The sequence below is a fragment of the Nesoenas mayeri genome (genome assembly GCF_963082525.1).
Source record: "Nesoenas mayeri genome assembly, chromosome: 1".
Taxonomy (NCBI): Eukaryota; Metazoa; Chordata; class Aves; order Columbiformes; family Columbidae; genus Nesoenas; species Nesoenas mayeri.
In genome coordinates this window covers 18,685,233-18,709,763 of record NC_137541.1, presented here as the reverse complement: position 1 = coordinate 18,709,763, position 24,531 = coordinate 18,685,233, and the positions used below count along the sequence as shown (strand labels likewise).

The window sequence follows — 24,531 nt, the reverse complement described above, 5'->3', positions numbered from 1 at the left end:
CAGTGAACTTTGATTTACCAGAAGAGAAACAATCTTCACTTGCAAGGTTTTGCATTAGGACTTATGCTGTAACTAAGGGATTGCCAAGTGAAGAATTATTAATAAAGGTTAAGGATTCTTGTAAACAAGCAGCACACTTGTGTGTGTGTGTGTGTGTGAATTTACATAAACTAGTATTATATGTTACAAGCAGCCTCAACTACTTTTCCAACCACTTGATAATTCAGACTAGATATAAGGAAGAAATTTTTTACAGTGAGGGTGGTGAAATACTGTAGCAGGCTGCCCAGAGGGGTGGTAGATGCCCCAACCCCAAAAACATTCAAGGCCAGGCTGGACAGGATCAGCAACCTGTGAAGATGTCACTGTTCATTGCAGGAAGGTTGAACTAAATGACCTTTGAAGGCCCCTTCCAATCCAAACCATTCTATGATTATACGATAATCATAATAACTTTCAGCTTGCAATAAATTAAGGATTTAATTACAGAAAAAATGACAAGGAAAAGGGAAATGAAAAGGAAAAGGAAAAAGAGAATAAGAAAACAATCATAATGCGGAAAGCAATCAGGCTAAATGCTGGTCAGCACAGTCAACTAATTATTCCTCAATAAAGACAAATTTTCCAACAACAATTGACTACTGACACCAGATTGGAAAAAAAGGACCTACTTCTTGGATCTGCAAGGCTGATATAGTGACAAGAATTCCCAACCCATCTCAGAAATCCTCATTTTCAAACAACAGGGGGTGATATTGTTTCTTATGTTAAGTGAGCTAAGTTATCACAGGTGTGTTTGCTCTGCTTTTAGCATCCTTGTCCTACAAAGGAACACGGAGATCAGAAAAAGTAAATTAAAAAATGACAAGGATAACCTGAAGTCTAATAATCTCTCTTACACTGAGAAAACAGCACAACTGTAAGACTTGTTTAGTATTGTTTACAAGCAAACAGGATAAAATACAGATGAACAGGAATCAGAATGTCCAACAGCCAAGCAGCTGTGATTCAGCAGCTTTTACTGAGCTGGAACTGTGAGGTGCATATGCTGATGGAAATGCATTATTCTCAGTTGTAGAAAGAAAATTGTGAAAGCTGTAAAGAGATCTTATACTGCTGTGAAACTAGATGATAAAATAGCAGCTGAAATCCAATGTCAATAAAAACAAAGTAATACACATAGGGGAAAAAAAAAAAGGCAGCTCTAACTATAGATCACAGGAATGTACTCTAAATTAGCTATTATCATCTCAGAGACAGATCTGGGAATCAAACTAGAAATGTTTCAAAAGGAACATCAACTCAGTGCTCAGTAGCTGTCAGAATTGGAAGCAGAATGATACAAGTTACTAAGAAAAGACCAGAGAACAAAACAGAAGAAAAAGAAAAAAAAGCCCACCATTACAAAGCTACATCTGCTCTACGACCTAGGCAGTTTTAAAACTGAAAAGATACAGTTGAACTAGAAAGGTCTACAGAAAGGAACAAAGATGGTCAAATCACTGAACACCTCATGAAGACAAATTAAACAGGCTAATCTCCTGGAAGACTACAGATATATATGCACACATAGCTTTATGAGTGCCATAGGAAAGGCAAACTATTGCTTACAATGACACACAATAAAAGAACTAAAGATGTAAGACTTCCTGACATAACCAACTTTGAGCTAACTGGTTGAAGATATTGTGAAGGCCCAACTGTACATGGGTTCAAACTATTGGAAGGAGAAGGAAAGGAGAAGGGAAGGAGAAGGGAAGGGAAGGGAAGGGAAGGGAAGGGAAGGGAAGGGAAGGGAAGGGAAGGGAAGGGAAGGGAAGGGAAGGGAAGGGAAGGGAAGGGAAGGGAAGGGAAGGGAAGGGAAGGGAAGGGATACAGTCTCTTCACTAGTAAGTGCTTGAGAGTCCCAAATCAAGTGGGTGATGCTAGATGCTTCCTGCCCTCTTAGGCTTCCTTCCCTCCAGCACAACACGATAATGGACTACACAGAGCTGCCATCTTTTTATTTTATCTTTTAAGGCAATAAAAATTGACCCTGCCTGGACAAATGACCCTTCAGTCTTCACTGGTAAGTTTTTTGTGAATGTGATTGAAAACTCCTGACAGGGTCACTATTCAGTATTATAACAGGGGCATAAGAATGAGTAATAATGGATTTCGGCAATTGATTAACTGTTCTATATTAACTATATGCAAGCAAATACTTACCCTGAAGCAGATGTGGGATGTTACTCCTCTCTCATTATGGCAAAACTGCAAATTACTTTCTATTAAATTGCCTGTCTATCCACATGAGAAACCTAATACCATTATCTTCTGTTTTCCCATTCTTACATTGAACATACTTCAACTTCCTCAATACTAAACACTCCATCCACTCTTCTTGTCCCATGAAGCTCAGGACTGAAAGACGTTTTTAACCAAAATATATATATATAAAATACATCCATATAAAGCATATACAGGGAATAAAAAAGAGGGTGAGAAGACATATGTCTATGGAAACATGATCTACAATGTCCTTGTCCTACTGTCCAAGAAATGAGGAACAGATTTATCCATATTTTAATTCAGATTCTTTTTAGATATATGATTATCTATTAACTACTTTACAACAAAGAAGGACACTCCAGTCTGAGTAGTGTACACCAGATAAATGGGAGACAGAAGTAGCTGAAGAAACTTCTGCACAACAATTACTTGCAACAGAAAGGTTTTCCTCACCAAAACTGTGAAAACTCTTTGTCCCTGAACACAAGGTGAAAAGAAATGAAAATAAAAGTCCTACATCAATTTGGAATTCAAGCAAGTCTTTGGTTAGCAGGCACATTTATCTTATGTTTTAGATGACTGGTGGTATTTCCAGGTTCTCTTCATAAGGTGATGAATAATTGATGAATATCTGTTAACAGGTGTGTAAGAAAAACGTTTAGGGTTGAAAAAGCGACTTTTACAAAAGATGGCCAGACATGAGTAAAGTCTGGAGCTGCACAAACATGACTAACTTAACTTGTTGACTAATGTCTCCCTTTAGGAGATTAATTAAGTCTAGCTGAATGAAGCATTCATTACAGGTAAAAAGAAACACTATTCTTACACAAAGGAATTAAAAACCATCTCATTGGAAGGCAAAAATAAGAATATTTTCAAAGATGTACAGCAATATTGACTTTCCTGTTTTCTGATTGAGGTTCTTCCATCCTCTCATATCCATCATGAACATGAGTCCAAAATGGGCTTCTGTTTCTGTCTACAGGTGAATCTATACCTGTTCTTTTTATTTCAGCTGCATTCAAAGCTAATTACAGCTTTTACTCTCTTGGAAACGTGTGCTATTACCACTGCAATTATTCAGTTCCTCTGTATTGCCTTTTGATTCACCTCATTAGCTAAACTCTAATTTTACTTATCTGGGCCACAATGGTTTCTTGTCCTTGTCTCCACCCTCTCCTCATTCTCTAGGCCCCTTTAAGTCTTCCTTCTTTTACATTCCTGCATCTTTTAATAAAAGTACAAAAGTCCAGCATCCAATAACACTATTACTGGAAAATATTTTTTAAAAATATTAGAGATTTTTTTGAGTAAGGGTATGGAAAGTGTTACTTTCTTGTTAAGTCGATGGAGCACTCATACAGAAGTATGCAGCAGCAACATTCCATTTTCAGAAAAGATCTGTATTTATGATATCTGCAACTGTACTGTTGAATGACTACGAGCAAATGGTAGCTATGCAATCTACACCTGAAATGGAAATCAGTACTACTCTCCTGAAAGCAATGATAAAAAACTTTGGTAGACAAATAATCTTCATAAAACATATAAAAAACATAACATTTTGGTTTCAGGAGCTACTGAATATCTTACAGAAAACAGCAAAGGCCTTCAAAAATAGTTATGTCTTATTTTTCTCAAAACATCTATGACTGTTCTTAATGGAACTCTTATAAGCTACTAGTTATCTCTACTTACTCAGCCACTCTGCCCCTGCAGCCTAATGAAATTCTGGTATAAGGATAGTACATCCTATTAATGGAAGTATTACGGACACAGATGGTTATCAAGGCTACAGATTGCCAAACACCGGGGTCCATTTTCTAGCTGATATCATACAGTATTTAGACTCAACAAATCTGGGACACAAATAGCTTTGTAGGAGGCATTCTCCAGTATTCTGCAGAGACCTGTTCAAATCAGGGCAGGCAAGGGACAGGGAAAACAGAGGGAAAGGAGTGACTACCCCATTTTCATGAATAACTAATATTTTTATTTTTAAATTCATAAAATCTTTTAAAGACTATTCAGGTGGTTTTGTCTTCCCATCATTACAGTAGAGTCTAGGAGAGGAAAAAAAGTTTTAATTCCAATGATGAAAAGTGTGCTAATATCAATCCATTTTTTATATATTATTCTATAACCTTACTAATATTCTCATAATTTTCTTAAATCTCACTTGCACAAACATCACAAGCTTTTTATACCGCTGCAATTTCAATCTGTTTGCCTTAATTTTTCCTTTATTTTTATCATGTGCATATATCTACCCTGATGTATTTTAATCATAGATTACCTGGGCTTATAATAGTACTATACACAACTTTTCTGTAATTCATCATTTAGGCTCAAATGTCTTATTCAACTGTTTGTCAGTACAGAAAATCAGGACATTTTATGATACAGGAAATTAAAAAGCAACAGCTTCTCTGTGGTAAACATAATACGTAGGTGTAGTGTTCTAAATTGAAATTTAAAATCTTAAATATTGCACAAATTAACATTTCAGTAAATTTCCATAATTTTGAAAAAGACTCAGAAATTAAGTTGAAAATGGAAGCTAGAATGGGCACACTAGCAGGATGTCACATCTCTAAATCTCATTGTAATATGATATGAACCCAAAGGTCAAAAGCCTAGGAATGCTATTTTTCATTGCTTCAGTAAGCAAACACAGATAAAAATAATAACAATAATAAATAATAATTAAAAAATCCATACACAAGGTGAAAAAATAAAACAAAAAACAAACACAACAAAAACAGCAACCACCACCACCACCTTAGGTAAGCATTGCATACTAAAAGTAAAAAATTCCAAAGTAGCAAAAAGAATCCAACCCAAACTGAAAAGCAGTCTGAATTATTATTTTCTCTTCAACCAAATCTGAATAAGAGTTTAGAATATTGTGCAATCTTTGTCAAACCTGACAGCAAATAAATTCAATTTAAAATATATTTTCTGATATATTTTCTTATTTTTTTTTTTTTAAAACATGAACTGAATCAGAAATAGTATTGCAAGTTTTCCTTAGCATTAGAGTAGAACTGAAAGAGAATATTTTCCACTAGAACTTAATCTGAGCCAAAATGAAAAGCTTTCTGGACTGACATCCCATGCAAATGTAAGGATATAAGAGAAGCTATACCCCAAATCTGATCTACAGACATGCTCTGAGAAAACTGTGCATCCAGACTTCAATAGGATGAGTCAAAATTACAGCGTAAGCAAGACTATCAACTTTTTTTTCAAACCAGTTGTAATTTTTCAAGTTAAAGGTGAAGCTGGAAATGCAGCTTTGTAAGGCTGTAGACAGCTTGTATACTAAAATTAAATTATCATTGCTCTTCCAGTATTCACCTTCGTATACTGCATCTTCAAAAAAAAGAAGCTACCCTGAGGTTTTTTAATGTGCTTATTTTTATTTATGTGTTTCTTTTATACAACTTCTTTTTACATGAAGCAACAGATTACAAAGTGTCATTTGCAGCATCCCCCACGTGCAGTCCATTTCACCTGCATGCCAAAAGCTACTCCATGTGGCTTGTTCCATAGTATCACACAGCTTAAATTACTCCATGAAAGGCATTATCTATATGAAAGTTAGAAAAAGTGAGAATTTCATGAGTTAACTCTGGTGTTTTTCCAGCACAGACGTAAATACAACAAAGGAGAAAGAAATAACTTGTCTGAATGAAATATGGCTTCAGAAACAAACTATTGTGAACTTGGAAAAGTCAGAACTGTGGGTAGGTATCTGGTATTATTGTGGCAGGGGTACAGAGGCAAAGTTCACATCCCGATAGGAAACAAAGTTTCATTAATCCCAGAATTGAAAGAGGAGGTTTTTTCCTGATTTTTGTTTCTGGTTTTCATCCAAATTCATCCACAACATTAGAGCCAGAAGTGATCCAAGGTTTCATAATCTTTTTCCTATGGAACTTCCTGTTCCAAAGAAAAGCCTGCAGTAGACTAGTAGTAGATTACAGTAAAAACTACACTATTTAAAGTAATTCTCATAAAAAGTTAGTAAATGGCAACCATTAATAAAAATAACTTCAGAATTCAATTTATTTTATACACAAATCTAAACTTCTCGAAATTTCTCTCTTACAGGAAGATTGTCACTGCATTGATGCCACTATTTTTATTACATCTGTCTATCCATCCATAAAAGTACTGAACCAGTAAATTCAAATTCAAGGAAACAGGTTCATTAGCCACAATAGCATTCTTAATTTGACTAAGAGGTTAAAGTATGTGAACCTTAAATTATAAGAATCTTAAGATAGGAATCATGTCTCTGTCTGGGTAGGCTTTTTTATTAATTTATAACAGGATCTAAACTTATGTTCATGTTCCAGATGTAGTCATCAACATCTGAAAGAGAAGCAAAAACTACTTCAAGTACAGAAACCTTCCCATAATCTTTGTTTGCACTTTGGACACAATGTCATTTTAGAATTTCCTACACAAAGAACTGGCACCACTTAATTCATAATAAATTAGTTTAGCCATTGTAATAGATAGATGGCCTCTTACACGGGTTTAAACCTGACTTGAGTCCTCTGGCTTGTCCCGGAAACTACTCTCATGAGTATAATTAACAGCTTAGGACAATTACAACTGATAGGTTACTTTGTACAGTACTGTCCAGTTTCTCTCTTAGAGGCTTATTTACTTGCAAAGTCATCTTCAACCATGCAAGTTACTTTGCAGCAGAAGCATTAATTGTTAGTCAAGAGTTTTGTGTTTTGGCCTTTCAGTTTTAGTTTACTCATGCTAATGACACATAGTAATTTAAAAGGATTTTTTTATTTACTATATATTTATAGATAAAACTTAAATTAATATAGAGGTAAGTATGAAGAACAGCATATAATTACCCCCAAGAATCTCGTGCTGTGTAAAGTACCTACAGACCTGAAGGCAGTGTCATATTCAGCATATACACTTTGTTTCTAAATACGAAAAGCAAAGGGTTCTGTAACGTGCAAAGAGGTTCAATATTAGCCAGACTCTATGTTACCTGCAAGAATACACCAAAACGTGTTAGATCAGTACCTGATGATGCCAACAATGCAGATAATGCAGTTCATGCCACTGGTAAAGGAAGCTGGCACCAACACGGCACTTTTCAGTGTATGATGGTGAAATCACAAAATAAGTAAAGCCTGGTTTGAATCAAAATGAGCAAAGGTTAGGTACTTAAAATATTCATAGAGACTGAGACTTCCACTTCTGAGGTCTGACAAATGCAAAATTGTAAAACCCAGTTCTTTCGGATAAACAGACTAAGAATTGCTCTTCAGGAAATCTGGTACTCAAAAGTCTAGCAGTATTTCCCTAACAGCCAAGACCTACCCCACTGTTCTAAACCCAGATCCCCTCTTGCCTCAGCACCATGAAGTTAGTGTGCTTTGCCAGTTTATCTGCCTGCTGCCCACCACTTCAACAGAGAGCTGCCAACATTCAAACTGAAATTACTAAGCAAGCTGTCTGCATTGGAGAATCTGAACTTCAGATATAGTCTGTACAAAAACAGAGATTAAAGGAGACAAACAGATACCTGTGGGAGTTTTTGATCTCCTCTGAGATGAAAGGCCAAAAGAAAAGCTTGATATTAATAGTTAAAATGTAGTACATTTTTGATCCAGTTTCACAAAGTCATATCACATTAAAATTCACTTCCAGATAATTTGTGGGAAGCATCATCAGTCTTAGCAAGGACATTAAAACTCCAGCTGGGCACAAACTGCTGACGCTCTTCAGGAGACAGGCCCTTCTAAAGAGACCCCATCATGTATCACCCCCACATGACCACACAGTAAAGCAGAGGGAGGACACGTCAGGGGACATGACCAGTTGACATGAGTCTGGCTCAAGCACAGTGCAGGCAGGGCTATGCTGGGACCTACACTCCAGCCTTCTTCTCCGCACTCTAAAATTTGCATTTCACTTCGCTTTATACTTGTACATAATCATTAGACTTCCAAAACTTATGCTAAAATTGACCAAAGGCTGATAAAGCAATAAAGTAAATACTGATTCTAGGGCAACTACTTCAAAAAAGCTGGTCAGAATTGGTCAGTATTCTTAGCAAACATTCAATGTTTTATGCTTAGCAAAATTAAAAATTCAGTAATGCATCAAAAGCTGAAGCCTGAAATTTAAAATATGCTCACTGTTCTATGTAGAAGACATCTATATTTCCAAGTAGAGTTTGTTCTTAAAATCTTTTTACTTGTATATATTTACCCCAGATAGTAAGCTTTTTTAAAAAATAAATACATATATTTAAAAGCTGATTATTCTCAAGGTCAGGAGGACTGAGTCTTCTAATTATGTAGGACTGTTAAAGGAGATATTTGAAATCTAAAAAGCAAAACAGTAGTAAAGGAAAACATTAAAAATGGTAGTTGGAAAGAAAACAGGTGATTTTTTTTTTCCCCATTGGCTATCGTTATTGCAATGCTAGTGCTAGCCAGTGTGTCAAAACTGAAGAAAAAACAATTCATAGACTTTTCCTTTTTCTTTTTTTTTGAATGTTCGAACTCTGAATCAGTTCTATGCTTTATCTGAAATACAAAAAAAATATATTATTTTCTTTGCTACACCAAATAAGAATTTATTTCTTAGTTGTGATAAACAGTCTAGACTGCTACATCATCTCTTTGCTGAGGTGAGGAACTTCTAGCCTTTGGGCTGACTTCATTCTATACTGCCCTGGCCCACACTCTCCAATTTCTTTGTCTTTTGCTCTTCCCTCTTCCAGCACTTTCCAAGTACTCTATATCAAATAGTTCCATGTCACTGTGGCTCTTCATGCCTTTGCTATGCTCCGTACCAGCAGTGTTTTCCCCAAAACCTCACCCTTTCATTTGGAGAATGCACCACTTCAGGACTACTGCCCCACAGCTCTCTGTCTGCTGCCCTTCTACTGCTGCGGTGCTCCACATCTTCCCCTCCACAAGTCACTGAATCACTGATCAGTGAGGAGCTTTGTCGGAACATGATCTGTGGGTTGGAGGAGAATTACCTCATGCAGGGCAATGGAAAGAGTCTGGACGTGGGTCTGTGCTGAGTGCCCTGCTGATGTACAGCAATAGGTGCTCAGTGTAGTGTTGGAGAGGCAGAGCAACACCACGGCTGTAGCACAAAAATCCTGAACAAAGAGGACTCTGATGTGTGGTAAAGGAATTAGGCACAGAGGCTGGAAAGTCAGTGTGTAACACAGGATACACAGAGATATGGAATAATTTTGGAGTATAATATAGAGGATAGGGGAGAAGACTGGATGTCTCCTAGCTGACAGATCAAAGGTATTGTCCAGTTAGAAAAAAAAAAACCAAACTTTATTGATTGCTGTGAGGGGAAGAGTTTCAGGGAAGGAACTGGGCATTAATTGGCTGAAGGTGAGTCTGACTCAGAGAGGTTGGTAACTACCAGCTTAATTTATTTCTTTATTTAAGGTGAATTCACCATTGGAGCTCACAGAATAAACAGTAAACAGAAGGTACTTTTTTCTATGCTTTAGAAAATATGAAAAGGAGAAAAAAACTGTTAACACCTTCAGGCTTACCTGATTTTTGTATTGCATCTCTTTATTTTATGTATTCTGCTTCCTTCTTGTTGTATGTGCCACTCTCTTTTTAAATGAGAATCTGTTTCACAGTAAATCACCCTGTTTTGCACCATCAGTCACATTTGCTTTTTTCGTGCTGACTACAGCCTAGTCTGATATCCTCTCCCTTCTCTCCTTTAAGGCAATTATTTCCTTCATCTCTTTTCATTTCTCTCTTACCTAATCCTTGGGGTCCAACCTTGACTAGTTGTATATCCTCTTCCTTCACATTCAATTGGAGCTTAACCTTGCCCTCTCAAAAGGGATGAGCAAGAGTAGAGGTCCTCTGTGTATGCCCTCGAGGAAGGATGCTAGAGGACAGACTGAAACTTTCAAAGAAATACTCTGAAGCAAGTGGATGGAAATTTCACTTTCCCACTCCACCTCAACTGAGAGTACAATGAAGTCTGAAGGGCTTTCTTCCTTATCCTACTCCCCACAACCTGGACAGTTAACAAAAGGAAGCATCTACATATCCTTATTCCTTACATAGTTGTACAAACAAGGACTCAGTTTGTCATTAAACTGCAAGAGCTTTCAGCCTAGGACTGTATGATAGTTGCTTATGAAGCACCTTGCGTGCCTTTGTTATTGTAGAAATAATACAACAGTAAGACATAAGCAAAACAAATCGTGCAAATAAAAAATACAGTCATACCTGAAGCTTATTTATGGTATGAAAATGCCAGATTTAATGCCATAAACCTTTTTTCCTCTTGCAGTATGACCTCAACTCTTAACAGCAGGGAAAACCCAACTCCTTTGCATCACCTTAAATAGGTAGCTTTCTAAAGTTCTGTCTTCAGAGAGGGTATTTTCTCTGAATCAGCCATGTGCAAAGTATTCTGAAAGAGGCATATAAAAATGCCTAGCATTAACTACTCTCTTCCAGGTGCTGGATGTAGTAGCGATATTAATGTTGTCACTAATTTAGCAATCAATTTTAACATTTTCTAGGAGTCTTCTGACACATCATCTATCATCACAGATATTAAATATAAGGTAAGTTAAAAATAAAGTGGTATATAGCTTTAAAATGCCATTTCTGACCATATTATAGTGTTTCTTGATTCACTTTTATGAAATGTATTATCTGTTTATGGTTCTGTGTGCTATATGAGATTATTGAGGGTGTTGGGGGAGAAGTACTCCTTGACCATGCTGCTTTCACATAGTGACAGAAGTATCATTTAGCCATGGTTTTATCTCACCCATTGATGGATGGCAGGGGTATTTACAAAGGCTCGTCTCTCTATGTTCTCTTGTATTCACTGGAGACAAACACATTGTGCTGACAGAAGCCCACCTTCACACATGAATAGCTTTTAAAGTTCCTCTTTTTCCCTATTCTGGAGATAACTGGAATGTAGGATGACAAGCAGAGGGGTAATATAAACATGTAACATTTTTTCCTTAAACTGCCTCTAATCAGTCAAGACAGTGGCTTTTCCAGAAGGCAATCTGAGCAGCTGACGGCCTGAAGTGTTTACACACATTACATTCAAGCAGAAAACCTACTCTGCTAGTCATCCTGTTCTCTTCAATCCTGTAGGAGAGAAAAAGAGAGCAGCTTTCAGAAGGCAATTCCAATATTGACACTACGTGACCTCTGACATGCCCATCTCACATCGCTGTCTGCAGAGGGAGCCTACAGTGGCCAAACTCCTGAATTTAGGAATGTTAAGCTGACCTATTGCCTGAAGGTATCTAATGAGTGAGACTGCAATCAGACTGCTGTGGTTGTTCGTAGTGCTCTGCCGCAAGATATCAAGCACAGAAAACTCAAGTCAGTGATGCAGTGCATACTTATGCTAATGCATAATATGTTCCCTAGTATTTTGTCCAGTTCAATTTAAAATGTCTGTAGTAATTAGGCTTCTAGCCACTCCCTTAGAAAACTGTTCCACAATCTAATGTCACATACCCTCCAAACATTTTGCTGTGCTGAAACTGCCATCAGAGCACGTACATGAAAGAGGATTAGACCACATGGGTGACTGCTTGGGAGCGTCAAGGAACTAAAGGAAATGAAGCTGTTAGCATTGATGAACTAACGTGTCCAAGGAAACACCAGGAGGCTGAAGGTGTTGTCTTTCAGATGAAATGTGAAAGCATGGCACTAAGCATTAGAGGCAATTAAAGTTCTTTCAGCACTCTGCAACAGTACTAGTGTTAACTCCTGGTTTCTGGACACCCTCCAAATCACATAATTAAATTCTGCTTTCCTAAATATTTCCCTGTTCTATCATTTAGAAAGACAGCCACCTCTTAACCTGAAATAGTGTATTGATGCGAGGTTTAACCTCAAAGAAGGATGCTTATGAGTGAAAAGTAATTTCAGTTTTGTCACTTTGTTACAGGTACAAGGCTTAGAAAAGTATGCTATCTTCAATTACATTTTATTCACACTTATTCTAGATCTATTTCCCTTATATATCCTAAGTGTTTCCTCTCAATCTGTGGTGCATAATCCTTCAGAATCTTGTAGAAAATAATCTGCCAGTTTGTTACATAATTATTTGAACCTAATTCCTACATATTCCTGATTTATTACTCCATAAACATTTGTAGAACATGGCAAGAGATCTATAGATCTACTTGCTATTAGGAAGCAGTTAATCTGTACCAAAAAAAATAGTAAAAAGATACTTGGCCTGAGAATCCATAAACCCATACTGGGCCTGACTTTCAAGCTCCGATCAGTACTCACTCTTTGCTACTTGACTGCTGCAGAATGGATTATCCTGTGGAAAACATTAGCATTATGCAAAATCTTGGTCTGTAATATTTATGCCACATCCAGTCATAGAATCATAGAATATCTGAACTTGGAAGAGACAGATAAGGATCATCAAGCCAAACACCCTGCTACTTGCAGCACTACCTAAAAGTAAACCATATGCCTAAAGCATTGACCAGACACTCCTTGAACTCTGACAGGCTTGGTGCTGTGACCACTTCCCTGAGAAGCCTGTTCTAGTGACCAACCACCTTCTCAGTGAAGAACCTTTTCCTATGTCCAGTCTGAACTTTCCATGACACAGGTTCATTCCATTTCCTTTTGTCCTATCACTGGTCACCAGTGAAGATCAGCATCTGCCCCTCCATTGTGCCCCTTGAGGAAGCTATGATGAGGTCACCTCTCAGCCTCCTCTTCTCCAACTTCAAGAAGCCAAGTGACCCCAGCCACCCCTCATGAATCTTGCCTTCAAGGACTTTCACCATCTTGGTCACTGTCCTCTGAACAAAATCAAATAGTTTGATGTTCTTCTTATATTGAGGCTTCCAAAACTGCACACAGTACTCCAGGTAGGGCTGCAGTCATTTCAGTTTAGGTACCAAACACTTTATAACATCATGAAGCCCCTACCTATTGTTCTTAACAAAAATATTTCTTTAGGGTAGTTATTGATCTGCTTGCTTCTCAGTCAGGAGGGGAAACCTAACATCTCCCTGTACTTCTTACAGACACATCAGTGCTGCCACGGATGCAGCAGCTACTCATATGTTCCTTTCTTATCGCTCACTTTCTCTCTCGGGGTTGAACAGTGGCATTTCTTCCCCAGCAACACTTCAATCTCTTGACATTCACAAGCAAGGCGAATATATGTATTTTATGTAAGCATATTTATAAGATTTTTACCAAGTTTGTGATGCTATTTAGATAAAAGCTATTACTCGACTTGGAATGTCACAGGTCGTCCTTAACAGTTTGGAGCAAGAAAGTGAAGCAACTGGAGTGAAAGTCAACTTCCTGTGCCTTTCTAAATGAAAAGTCACTCACAAGGTGGAAATTGTCATAATGTGGCAGTACCATGCATACAAGGGGAAGCTCATGAGTCACAGAAACAATTTTACTTCCATTGTCAGTAACAGAAAATCTACAGTTCTGATGGGGTTGTCTAGAGGCAGCTGAATGGAAATAAAATGCTGTACATGCTTTGGTGCATCTGTAAGTACGGATCCAATTGTGACTGTGTATATAGGAGTTGGGATGAGGAAAGGGTGAAAGGATTTAGTATTTCATGTTGAAAGTCATGTTATTAAGTCATGTTGAAAATTCGATTGTATACTTATAGTGCTGGCAAAAGCATAGCTGCTACCCTTCCCTCACTGCCTATGCAAAGGAATATAGTTAAGGGTACATTTCTTTTTTTCTTCTAAAATTCTTTCCAGGTAGGAGTAAATGGAAATGATTAATATTCTATGGTACAGAATCAGACAAGAACTCAATGGCTATTTCATGAAAGAGCATAAACAGTGTTTGGAACACTGCAGGTACATCATAACCAAAAACTACCAAGAGACTGAGAAGGCTCAAGAAGCTATGCTAAAACTGAAAGTAAGGGTATATAAGTGATGACCAAAATATTATTTTTCTGTTCCTTGAAAGATATTCAAATATTGCAGGGCATTATTACAGTAACATAAGTAGCATTAAATCTGACTCCTAGTTATTAACTTGTAGGATTGTTTAAAAGCACTGATTATATCTATTAAAAAAACAAACAAACAAACAAACAAACAAAAAACCAAAACAAAACAAAACAAAAAAACCAATAACAAACCTGCTTTATTCTTTAGAAATTAAAACCATGACCACAGTGAGAATATTCCCAGGCAATATTAAACCATTACATGCTAATTTCTGTACTATTTCATGTGGCCTCTCACTCATAAGTGGTCTTAAGTACCTACAAATTAGGGGGTTAACTTTCAGGGCTGCTAGACAATTCCTAGACAGAAGGTCTTCTGCACACACTGGTCACTCAATGAGTTTAACTCTTTAGTGTACATGAATCATCAAAAATTTAAGAAAACTCTAACCTTTTCTGTGATTCTGCAACTGAAATGTTAATATTGACAGTGTTTTTGATACCCAGGCTTTCTATGCGAATAAAGGAAAAACAAAAAATGGATTATATTGTCTTTCAGAACACAGGGAACCAGCAGAATTTTGTTAAGGCAATTTTTCCAAAATGTGCATTAGAGGCAAAATATTCTCGAGTTTATAGTAACCGTTACTCTTTCCAGTCTCTCAAGAAGAATAGCAAGGCTAGTTGGATACATGTTCTAACCTTTTAAACTTCATAACTACCTAGCAGAAAAGCCAACTGTTTTGTTACCACCATAATGTAACTAATACCATTTGTCAAGGGTCAAATAGAATCATAAAATCATAGGAAATTTTGGATTGGAAAAGACTTTAGAGATCATCTAGTTCCAACCCCCTTGCCACAGGCTGCGATATCTTTCACTAGACTAGGTTGCTCAAAACCCTGTCAACCCTTGCCTTGAATAGTTCCACCACACCTGTCACACCAACTTCATTGTAGAAAATTTCTTCCCTATGTCCACCTGAAATTTACCCTCTTTTAGTTTTAAACCATTGTCCTTTGTCCTGACACAACAGGCCTTGGTAAAAAAGTTTTTATCTGTCTTTCTTACAAGCTCCCTTTATATATTTAAAGGCCCCAGTAAGGTCTCACCACAGCCTTCTCCAGGATGGACAACCCCAACCCTCTCAGAAGAATTGCTCCAGCCCTCTGATAATCTTCATGCCCAAATAGTCCCACTCTCCTACTAGACTTAAATCTTCCACACTATACAGCACCTCACCCCTGGTCCAGCAAAATGTCTAGACAGTATTGTCTCCTTTTAATTTCATATCCCACTTTGTCTTTTGGATTGTTTTAAATTGACATATTGTGGCAGAATGCAAACCCCCCTCTCTCCCCCTCCCTCCTTCAGTATGGAAGGAGTAGGCACATCTCCCTCTCTCTCTGCTACTTGAGGTTAACAGCTTCTTTTGTTTGGCCCCAGAGCACCCTGGCCAGGGCCATTAGGAGAAGGGAGTGCCGAGGCGCCGCTGAGCCGCTGGGCACCTGCGGCCAGTGTGGGGGATGTTTGGAGGCTTCAGGGGCACCCACAGCCAGTGTGTGGATGCAGAGAAGCTTCTAGAATGCCTACAGTCAGATCTGATCAGCCACTATAAAAACGGGATTCTCGTCGAGACTCCGCCCATTGTCGCGGGTCTCTCGGAGCACAAGCAAGATGCTGCCGCCGAGAGCCCCCCTCCCCGGGATGGAGACTCCACTTGCCTTGCTGCCACGGGGGTGAGTAAAACTTCTTGCAGAATCGCGGGCGTATTTTCCTTCCGTGCACATTTGCACGCGTACTTTCCGCGCTTAATACAAGCACGTGTACTTTCTGTGCACATTTGCACGTATAACTTTCCGTGTTCAATACGAGCACGTGTATAAATTAATCCTCGCAGAATCGCGGGTGTATTTTCCTTTCATGCACATTTGCGCGTGTAACTTTCCGTGCACATTTTCACGCGTACTTTCTGTGCTTAATACAAGCACGTGTACTTCCCATGCACATTTGCACGTGTAACTTTCCGTGCTCAATACCAGCATGCGTATAAATTATTTCCTCGCAGAATCGCGAGTGTATTTTCCTCCCGTGCTTCCACATAAGCACATGTAATATTCCGTGCACATTTGCACAATTAAGTAAATTAACCCTCGCAGGATTGTGAATGTATTATAAATTAATCCTCGCAGAATCGTAAGTGTACACTTCCCGTACTCACTACGAGTACGTGTATCTCTTTAAAAATAATCTCACATCGTGTTTAGGCAAGTGTGTACTTCTCCGGGACTCAGGGACGGCTCCAGCATTGTTTTGAGTGAAGCCATGTGCATGCACACTGCGGACCGCCTGTTATATTAGTTGCTGCCCCTTAATAATTTTCCTCAACTGATATCCGAACCTTTATTTAAGTCACTTTGGAGTGCTAAAACCCTGTTTCTCACCGGTTTAATAAAAGTTGTTTTGGACCCTGTTGTCCCTTAAACTAACCTCGGGGTATCTCCGTGACACATATCTTTACTGCAACAAAGTTAAATGTATAATATTTACAACGAGAAAACATTTGCAAATATCTGCAGTAAAACCAGGATAAAATAATATAAATAGCACATTAACAAACATAAAATATTTTAAATGTAAAAGCTAAAATTCTCATTACTGAAAACTACTTTTGTCCTCTTTTTGTTGTTGTTATTGCTGTTTTTTTCCTCCCTAAGTATGGATAAGATATCTTAGAATGATGAAGCTCTCCAGGTATTAGGCAGTTTTGTCTCAAGTGCATGACCTAGGATTCTATTAATGACCAGTTCTGACCCTACACCTCCCCAGACTCCTTGAGATAATGAGAAAAGCAGGGAATTATTGATCAGAACTAAAGTAGCTTCCTTGTGGATCCTGAGTTTCTGTGTTAAACAAAATCAATCAATGCCAACTGAAAAGCATGTTAATCATAAAGTATGAACAAATGATAGCAACTAAGATTCTATAGAAAACAGTGTTACAATGCTTGCAAAATAAGTAAGACTTTATAAAAACTTTAAAAAGTAAAAACACAAATCAAAACCAAACCAAAACAACAACAAAAAAACCCACAAAACACAACAACAACACCACAAAACCAAACCAAACCAAAACAAAACAAAAACACACCACAAAACCAAAGACTTTGTTTACAGCATAAATTCTCTGAACATGTTGAATTCAGTTACCTGAGATCCAGTTATTCCAAAGTCAGGAATTTTGGATATCAGGATCACTGTCCTGGGATTTCTCATAGCACTTTGTGGACATAAAAGTAACCAGAACTCAAATCCAGAGCATGAGAATCTTCTAATCACAGAATTCAGGTAAGTAAATTAAAGATTGCCAGCCTAATTTTCTCAAGCAATTAAACCACTTCTCTCATACCACTTTTCCTCTCATCAACTGTTTCTATTTTCTGGAGAAAATTGCTGTTTATTTTCGAGCTATAAATACATATTGGACAGAATTACTGAAATCTATTGAACATTTAAATGTTCATCCCACTCTTCTCAGGTTAATATACTTGTATTCTATAAAATGCTTTGGCATAACAAATTTTATGTTCAGATAGATGCAATTCTTGTGAAAGAATGAAAACCATGGGTGCACATGTACACACGCTATTATCAAATACTTTCTGTCACTTGCTTTAAAACAAATTTAAATCAGCAAATGTACTGGACAAAAATAGAGAATAATTGTTATCTTCCAGTCTCTCACAGGCTCCTGCTTAGAAAACTGATGAAGCTTGACTGACACACAGGGAAATTACTCTGGTGATAAACCAGATGCTATGTTGAAATATAATATCTTATCAAAGTAATGCAACTGAGGTCATTGCTATGGAATTTGATCTCAAAAAAGAGACTAGGGAATGCTAGTTGTAAATAATACTACTATAAGTAAAAGTGCAGCAAACTACTGTCAAAATATCACAAAACCTAGATTCATGAATAAAAATTGCATCACAACCAAACATACCAAATATACATTATGACTCTGTGGGTCTAGGAATGAAGCAATCAACACTAAATCAAGCTTGAAATCAGAGCGAATACTGATGTCATTTTTTCAGATTACATTAGCAATCTGCCATACTTAAAGAGTGCTAGAAAAAAATCAACTACATCAGCACTCTCTATCACGGGGAAACATTTCATGAAAATCTCTATTCTTCACGCGCAGCTCAGATCAAGCCCTAAACACTGCATTTTCATTTTTTAAGAATTCCAGTTTTATCTGCCTGACACATACTGTCTTTCATTTCTTACAAAAAGTCCTTAGCTGATGTAGCAGTGGAAAGCGGAGTGGATTTTGGTAATCAGCTTGGGACTTACTCTAAGAGCTATGTTGACAAGTGCAATCTCAGACAATGCTTGTGAAGTTTAAGAGCCCTTAAATTACTCACTCTTTTTGCTGCAATAATTGACACTTGCATTTCAGAGCTCCAGGAAATATACAGCATAACTGAATATATTCTAAGGTGCTTCTCTCCATTAAACAATGAACAAATGGAAGCCAGATCCAACATGACGTATTTCAAGGTTGTCAAAATCACTGGTTTTGCTACTGAATCTTCAAAACACTCTCTTGCCAGAAGCTGTAACACAATTGCTGGCTAAAGTTTTCTTGTTAGTAGGTTAGCAGGTCACACTCTACTCTCTACTTGCTTCCTTCACAAATGACTTTGTATTAATGATTAAAGGTCTAAGGTCTAATTCTGCTACCTTTACTTGAAAAATAATCTCACTAAAATCCAGACTTTATAGAGAATAAGACTAAAAGAACAAAATTGTTGCAAAGCAAACTGGCACTATAAAAACCACTGCCCAATGAGATTTTTTTTTCTTTTTGATAGCAGAAATGAAATCTCAAATAGCAATTATTATGACATCAACTGCAATATAAATAAAGAAATTTTGCAAAAGCACACTCTATGTCCTATTTAAGAAAGCTCAGAGAAGGATTTTTTTGTTTGGAAAACAGGATTCTTCATTGTAAATAAATGAAAATTGTTTGGTTGTTACATTCCTAAACCAGCAGTATTTGACTTAATATCAGAGACAAAACTAGCTTTTCTCAGCCAGAAATTTATGTAGATTTCATATTCTCTCCAGAAGAAAGCTATGTTTGAAACACTTTATTCTAGAAATGAATATAAACAGTACAGAATAATTCAGTGCATATTCCTCAAACTATGAACAGGGTAAATTCACAGATGGATATTTATCAGTCAATGGCCAATTTATCTGCCACCTTTATTTGCAAGAAGATTAGAGACAAGATAAAGTGCTTGTTTATTCTTTCCTATATAATTGTGTTATTGGTATGTAAAACCATATTTTCAACTTAATTCATGAATAAAATCTACAGATCAAAGATTTGGCTTATGCCTTTTTTTTTTTTATTTGGGAGCTTGATAACAGTTGTAGGTATCATTAACCTTTTTGAGCTTTGCTTACAAAACATCCCTAGCAGCATCCAGGAAAGCTAAGCAGCACATCTTACATGTTGTGCAGTTATTATTCTTTGAAAACGGCTCAACATCCTAACTATAAACATTTCACAAAATAATAAAGAATCATGTTATTAGAACTATGTAGAAAAGCTTTAAAAAATGAATAATAATACTTTAACATGGAAGTAAATAGGAGGCCCTGTTTTTCAACTGATGAACTTCCCGTTTATTTTTCAAATATGGACTATTACATAAGGAATTGTATCTGATTACACAATATATAACCCTAGATCCTGTCATCAAGTTCACTATTTTCATGATCAAGAACACTGAAAGCAAAAGCAGAATTTGAAATAGACCTTCTTTATGAGCTCCAAATAAAATAATTAAATAAATAAATAACTTATTACCTCAAACCTTCCATACTTTGAAACTTAGCTAATATAGCAATTGGAGGATGAGGTGTAGTCATGTATTCTTACTGACACATACATTCTAGCTATTTCTAGTCTCATCACTGCAGGTGTTTTAAGGCAAGGCAAAGAAACAGTGAGTACCAGTGAGTGCTACATCTGATTTATCTTAGGCACCTCAGATAAGTTACTCTAAGAAGGTGACTTTTGCTCTCTATTGGGTATAAAGAACAACTAGAGTTACTAGGTTAGACAACTAACTTTGGATAACCAAGATACAGCAAGCAAATGTCACCATAGGCCATACGTGTTTAGTTCCCATCAGATTATGCAAAACTCATATTTTCCCTTAGAATGTTGTTGTTTTAAAAGGGGAAACGTGTTTAATTTTTTAATTGCTAACAAGTATTTTTACTAAAGTTACAACTATAAATGACACAATAAAATAATTCATTTATTAAGCAATTATGTCTTACAATCTTATAATAAAACAGGAAAGAAGAGAATTACTGGATATAGTATCACATTACGAAAGAGACAGCTAAGAAACTATCTTACAGAGCACCAAAAACAGTGAAAGGAAAATACAAAAATAGAATGTGCATGATGTTCTATATTTAGCCTTGTGGGTAGGCTCTGAAATCTCCTTTGAGCTGTCGTCTTTGATAATCACTGGTAAGACCAAATTCTGAGGCAACAGTAGGGTTTTCTCAGCAATATTTTTATCTGAGGACTCAAACCAGTCAGTATTCAAAAGAAATCTGTGAATTTATTATAGTTCCATACATATAAGCATCTTCTTTTTACTTTTGCTAACTAAGCCTAGATCAAAACATACATTTTTGGGTCAACTATTTTCAATACATCTCAAATTTTATTTTTAATATGAATGCTTGGTATTAGCCTTGCACTGGCACACCTGTCTTGAAGACTGTCTCACTGTTAATGTCTTATTTAGCTCTAAAACAAATTCATTTCTGTGAAAAAAATATTTTGAAGTGAAATATTTTCATACCACCCTGCAAGTCAGCAGTTTTCCAGCTATCACTGCATCTCCAGTGAATCATACAGAATCATCATCTTAAATGGAGAAGGAATACTGGACTTTTGAGGTATATCCAGATAGTATACTCCAACTATAGCATCAGTGTTTTCTTCAATGACATTAACTATCACACATGAGCTTCCCAGTGGTATGAAACCTTTGAAGCTCTCTTGCATATTTTTTTTTAATGCTATAAGGAATAAAAACTAGGGGAAAAATAATGTAATTTCACTGCTGATCCTATCATCACATGCAAAATATAACAGCACCATTCCTTTAACATTCAACTGTGTATCAAGCTAAAAGAAAAGTGAAAATTCCAATTAAAAAATTGTAACTGAAATATCTATACTATTAGTAATACTCTTTCAGGGAATTTCAGTAGTATTACCATTGCTAGCTGACGACACATGAAAATTTATTCTACAGAGTTTTTTTTTTTTTTTAATTTCTTTTTATGATACACTACCAGTTTACACCACTCTTGTATTGGCAGAAACTGATTGAATAGATCTTTGCTTCTTACCATCAACACAGGCTGGCCTTGCTCTTGTGGTACCGGCAATCTGTCCTTTTTTACACGCACAGCGAGCTGTTTGTCGGGCTATAGTCCTTCGGGGCTGACTGCTATCTCTGTCCAAAGTAACAATCTCACATGTACCTGCAGCCAGTTGACCTGGAAAGAGAACCAGCAACAGGTACCAGAGTCACTGAATGCGCTCCAGGCAATCTATTACAGCCGAACAGAGTCACGGCCTATGTCATAGCAGACACTCCACAACGAATGGGCAGCCAGCTGATGGATAGAATAAAACCAAGATGACATACAATTTTTCCTTGTGGTGGACATATGAACACCCTGCAAACAGGTTCTGTCAGAAAATGATTATTGTTCCATAAAAGTCAGAGAGCTGAGGTCACGTGGGTTACCTTTAACTTATGTTGGCTAAGTAAAGGAACAATCTGCTTTTACAGAAATGAAATTTAAATGGTGTGCTCTTTATGTACTTTCAGAAAGAAATTATAAAGTATATAGAGAAAAAACCCCAACTTTCCCACATGTCCATTAATATAATGAAGTCTTAACTGCTTTTAGTGTTGGTTTTGAAAGAAAAAGTCTTTCCAAGTGCGCCCATTTTAACCACATTGTCAGTCATTTGGCTCTTCATCAAAACTGAAAGATAACTTATTTTCCACCTGACTCGCATCTGAAGTTGCTGGTCTTTTTTTCTTTTACTAAATTTACTATGTAACCATCACAAAAATAACAGTAAAGTTACACTGTCCCATTAGCTCAGTAACTTTGTTTTTATTGACTTCTCCAATATATGTGGCTTTTCCTGAATACTAAGGAAATCCACACCATCTCATTCCACATTTGGACCATGCTAAGAGAGGCAAAACAAGAAGCTGCAAAAATATTTTTTTAATGAAGAATATTAGTCTGAAATAAATGTTATATGTTTAAAATATGCACTTCCTCCGGTGCAACCAATACTATGCTATTAATATACCAAAATACTACCTTTTACAAGCAAGAAAGATATGTTATTGAATTTCAATGCATAGTAAGACTGAAAAAGTCCCAGTTATCACTTTGTGTTACATATAATTTCTGGATTTTATGGTACAGTAGTAAATAAAGTTTCTATGGGATTTTGTCTTCGTAGGCAATCAATTATAAACCTTCAAATAAATATGTGCAAAAATATATCTGCTAATCACATACTTACTATATTTTGTTTTCAAAAAAAAAAAAAAGATTGGAACAAATGCAAGATTGTAGTTCTAAAAATGTTATGCAGCTTAAATAATATTCATAGTAAATTATATTCATGCTGTTGAAATAGTGAAAAGAATAGAGACAAAAAGCAGAAATTTAAAATCTATATTAACACCAAAATTGGGGAAAAAAAAGCACACACACAAAAAACCAAACCAGAAATACAGATGAATAGTATTTAATTCAAGTCTAAAAGTATAATGATATTTCTGTGTACTGCATTTTTTCCATTCAAAATACAAGTTTACCCATCATATTCTTCTCAGAACCAGCTTATAATGCTTCCTATTGTGTGGATATTGGCTTGAAACTGTCAGAAAAGCAAAATACTGTAGGCTGTCAACAACACTGTGACTGGTTCATTGCTAAGCCATCTAAATTTTGTTGCTGTGACTCCCACACTGCAGTGAATTACAACACGGTAAACCTGAGGATCTCAAAGGTTAACACAGAACAAGGTATTCTACAAATTCATGCAAATATGTGACACGTATGCAAGCAATATACAGTAGGCATTTATAAATACAGATATGATAGTCACAACAGTGAACACCATCACCACAGTGCTGGCAACTAAACTAATGAGCTATGGTCAATCCTGGGTTTCTACTCTTTTCCACCCACTCTGTTAATAAAAACATCTTCGGATAAACATACTGATGAGAGGATTTTCACTCTATTATGTGTTGGGTTTTTATTTCATTTCCTCTGAAATCTTGGATTAGAAAGCAAAGGTTTGGCAAGAAAGATAGTGGCACATGATTTTCCAGATAAGCACAAGGGAAATCCAGCTACACTGAAACATCTTGAACTGAAAAAAACCATTATTTTCTCCCCGATTTCTAATACATTTCATTCTGGGTTGTAGGAGATGCATTGCTCCCAAGGAATACAGCTGTCTTAGTAGATCATGTAAAAAAGACATAATCAGAAGTGTATTTAGATCCTGACCCCTTAGGCATTTGAACATCACGATTACAGCCCTGCATTCAGAATAGAAATTGAATGGAAACCAAAGAAAAAGTGGAAGCACAAATATTATATGTGTAAGTGTGCCTGCAAGTATGGGTTGCCATACTTTTCACTGTCTGTAAGTCCTTATACTATTGTTGCTTTCATTAAAAGATATTGTAAATCATATAATCTAGATGAATCATTATAAAACCCCATTTCAGAGGAAAGGAACCAGTTTTACAGCACAGTGAAGGTGAATAAGGACTATACTCAGAAAAAGAGCAATGAGGCTCTTTGTCAAGATAATTTGTGAAAGCAAAAAGCTTTCCAGGGAGCACAAGTGGTGACAATAAGAATGCGTATAGAAAATCTTTTCTGCCTTTGGACCTGTCCAGTTTTAGTTCTGCATAGGTTCATTTTGAGCCAGCTGAGTTTGTTTTGTTTTGTTTTTCTTTTTTTTTTTTTGTTTTTAATTTTATTTTTATTTATTGTTTTTAGCTGTTTATTTTGTTAAGAGATGATAGTTTCTTCCAGGCATAGTGACCTCATTTTTTGCTGAACTTTGAAAACTAGGATACCTAA

The 24,531-nt window shown here is 36.5% G+C and overlaps 1 protein-coding gene across 1 annotated transcript in view; it reads right to left on the bottom strand.

The window, feature by feature from the left end:
* TAFA5 (TAFA chemokine like family member 5) overlaps window positions 1-24,531 on the bottom strand; it is a gene marked incomplete at both ends in the record, with an annotated part of 338,365 nt that overhangs the window by 87,924 nt on the left and 225,910 nt on the right. Inside the window, one exon of the mRNA XM_080363494.1 lies at window positions 21,739-21,888. Coding sequence (XP_080219620.1) covers window positions 21,739-21,888 — 150 coding nt within the window. The remainder of the gene's footprint in view (window positions 1-21,738; window positions 21,889-24,531) is intronic.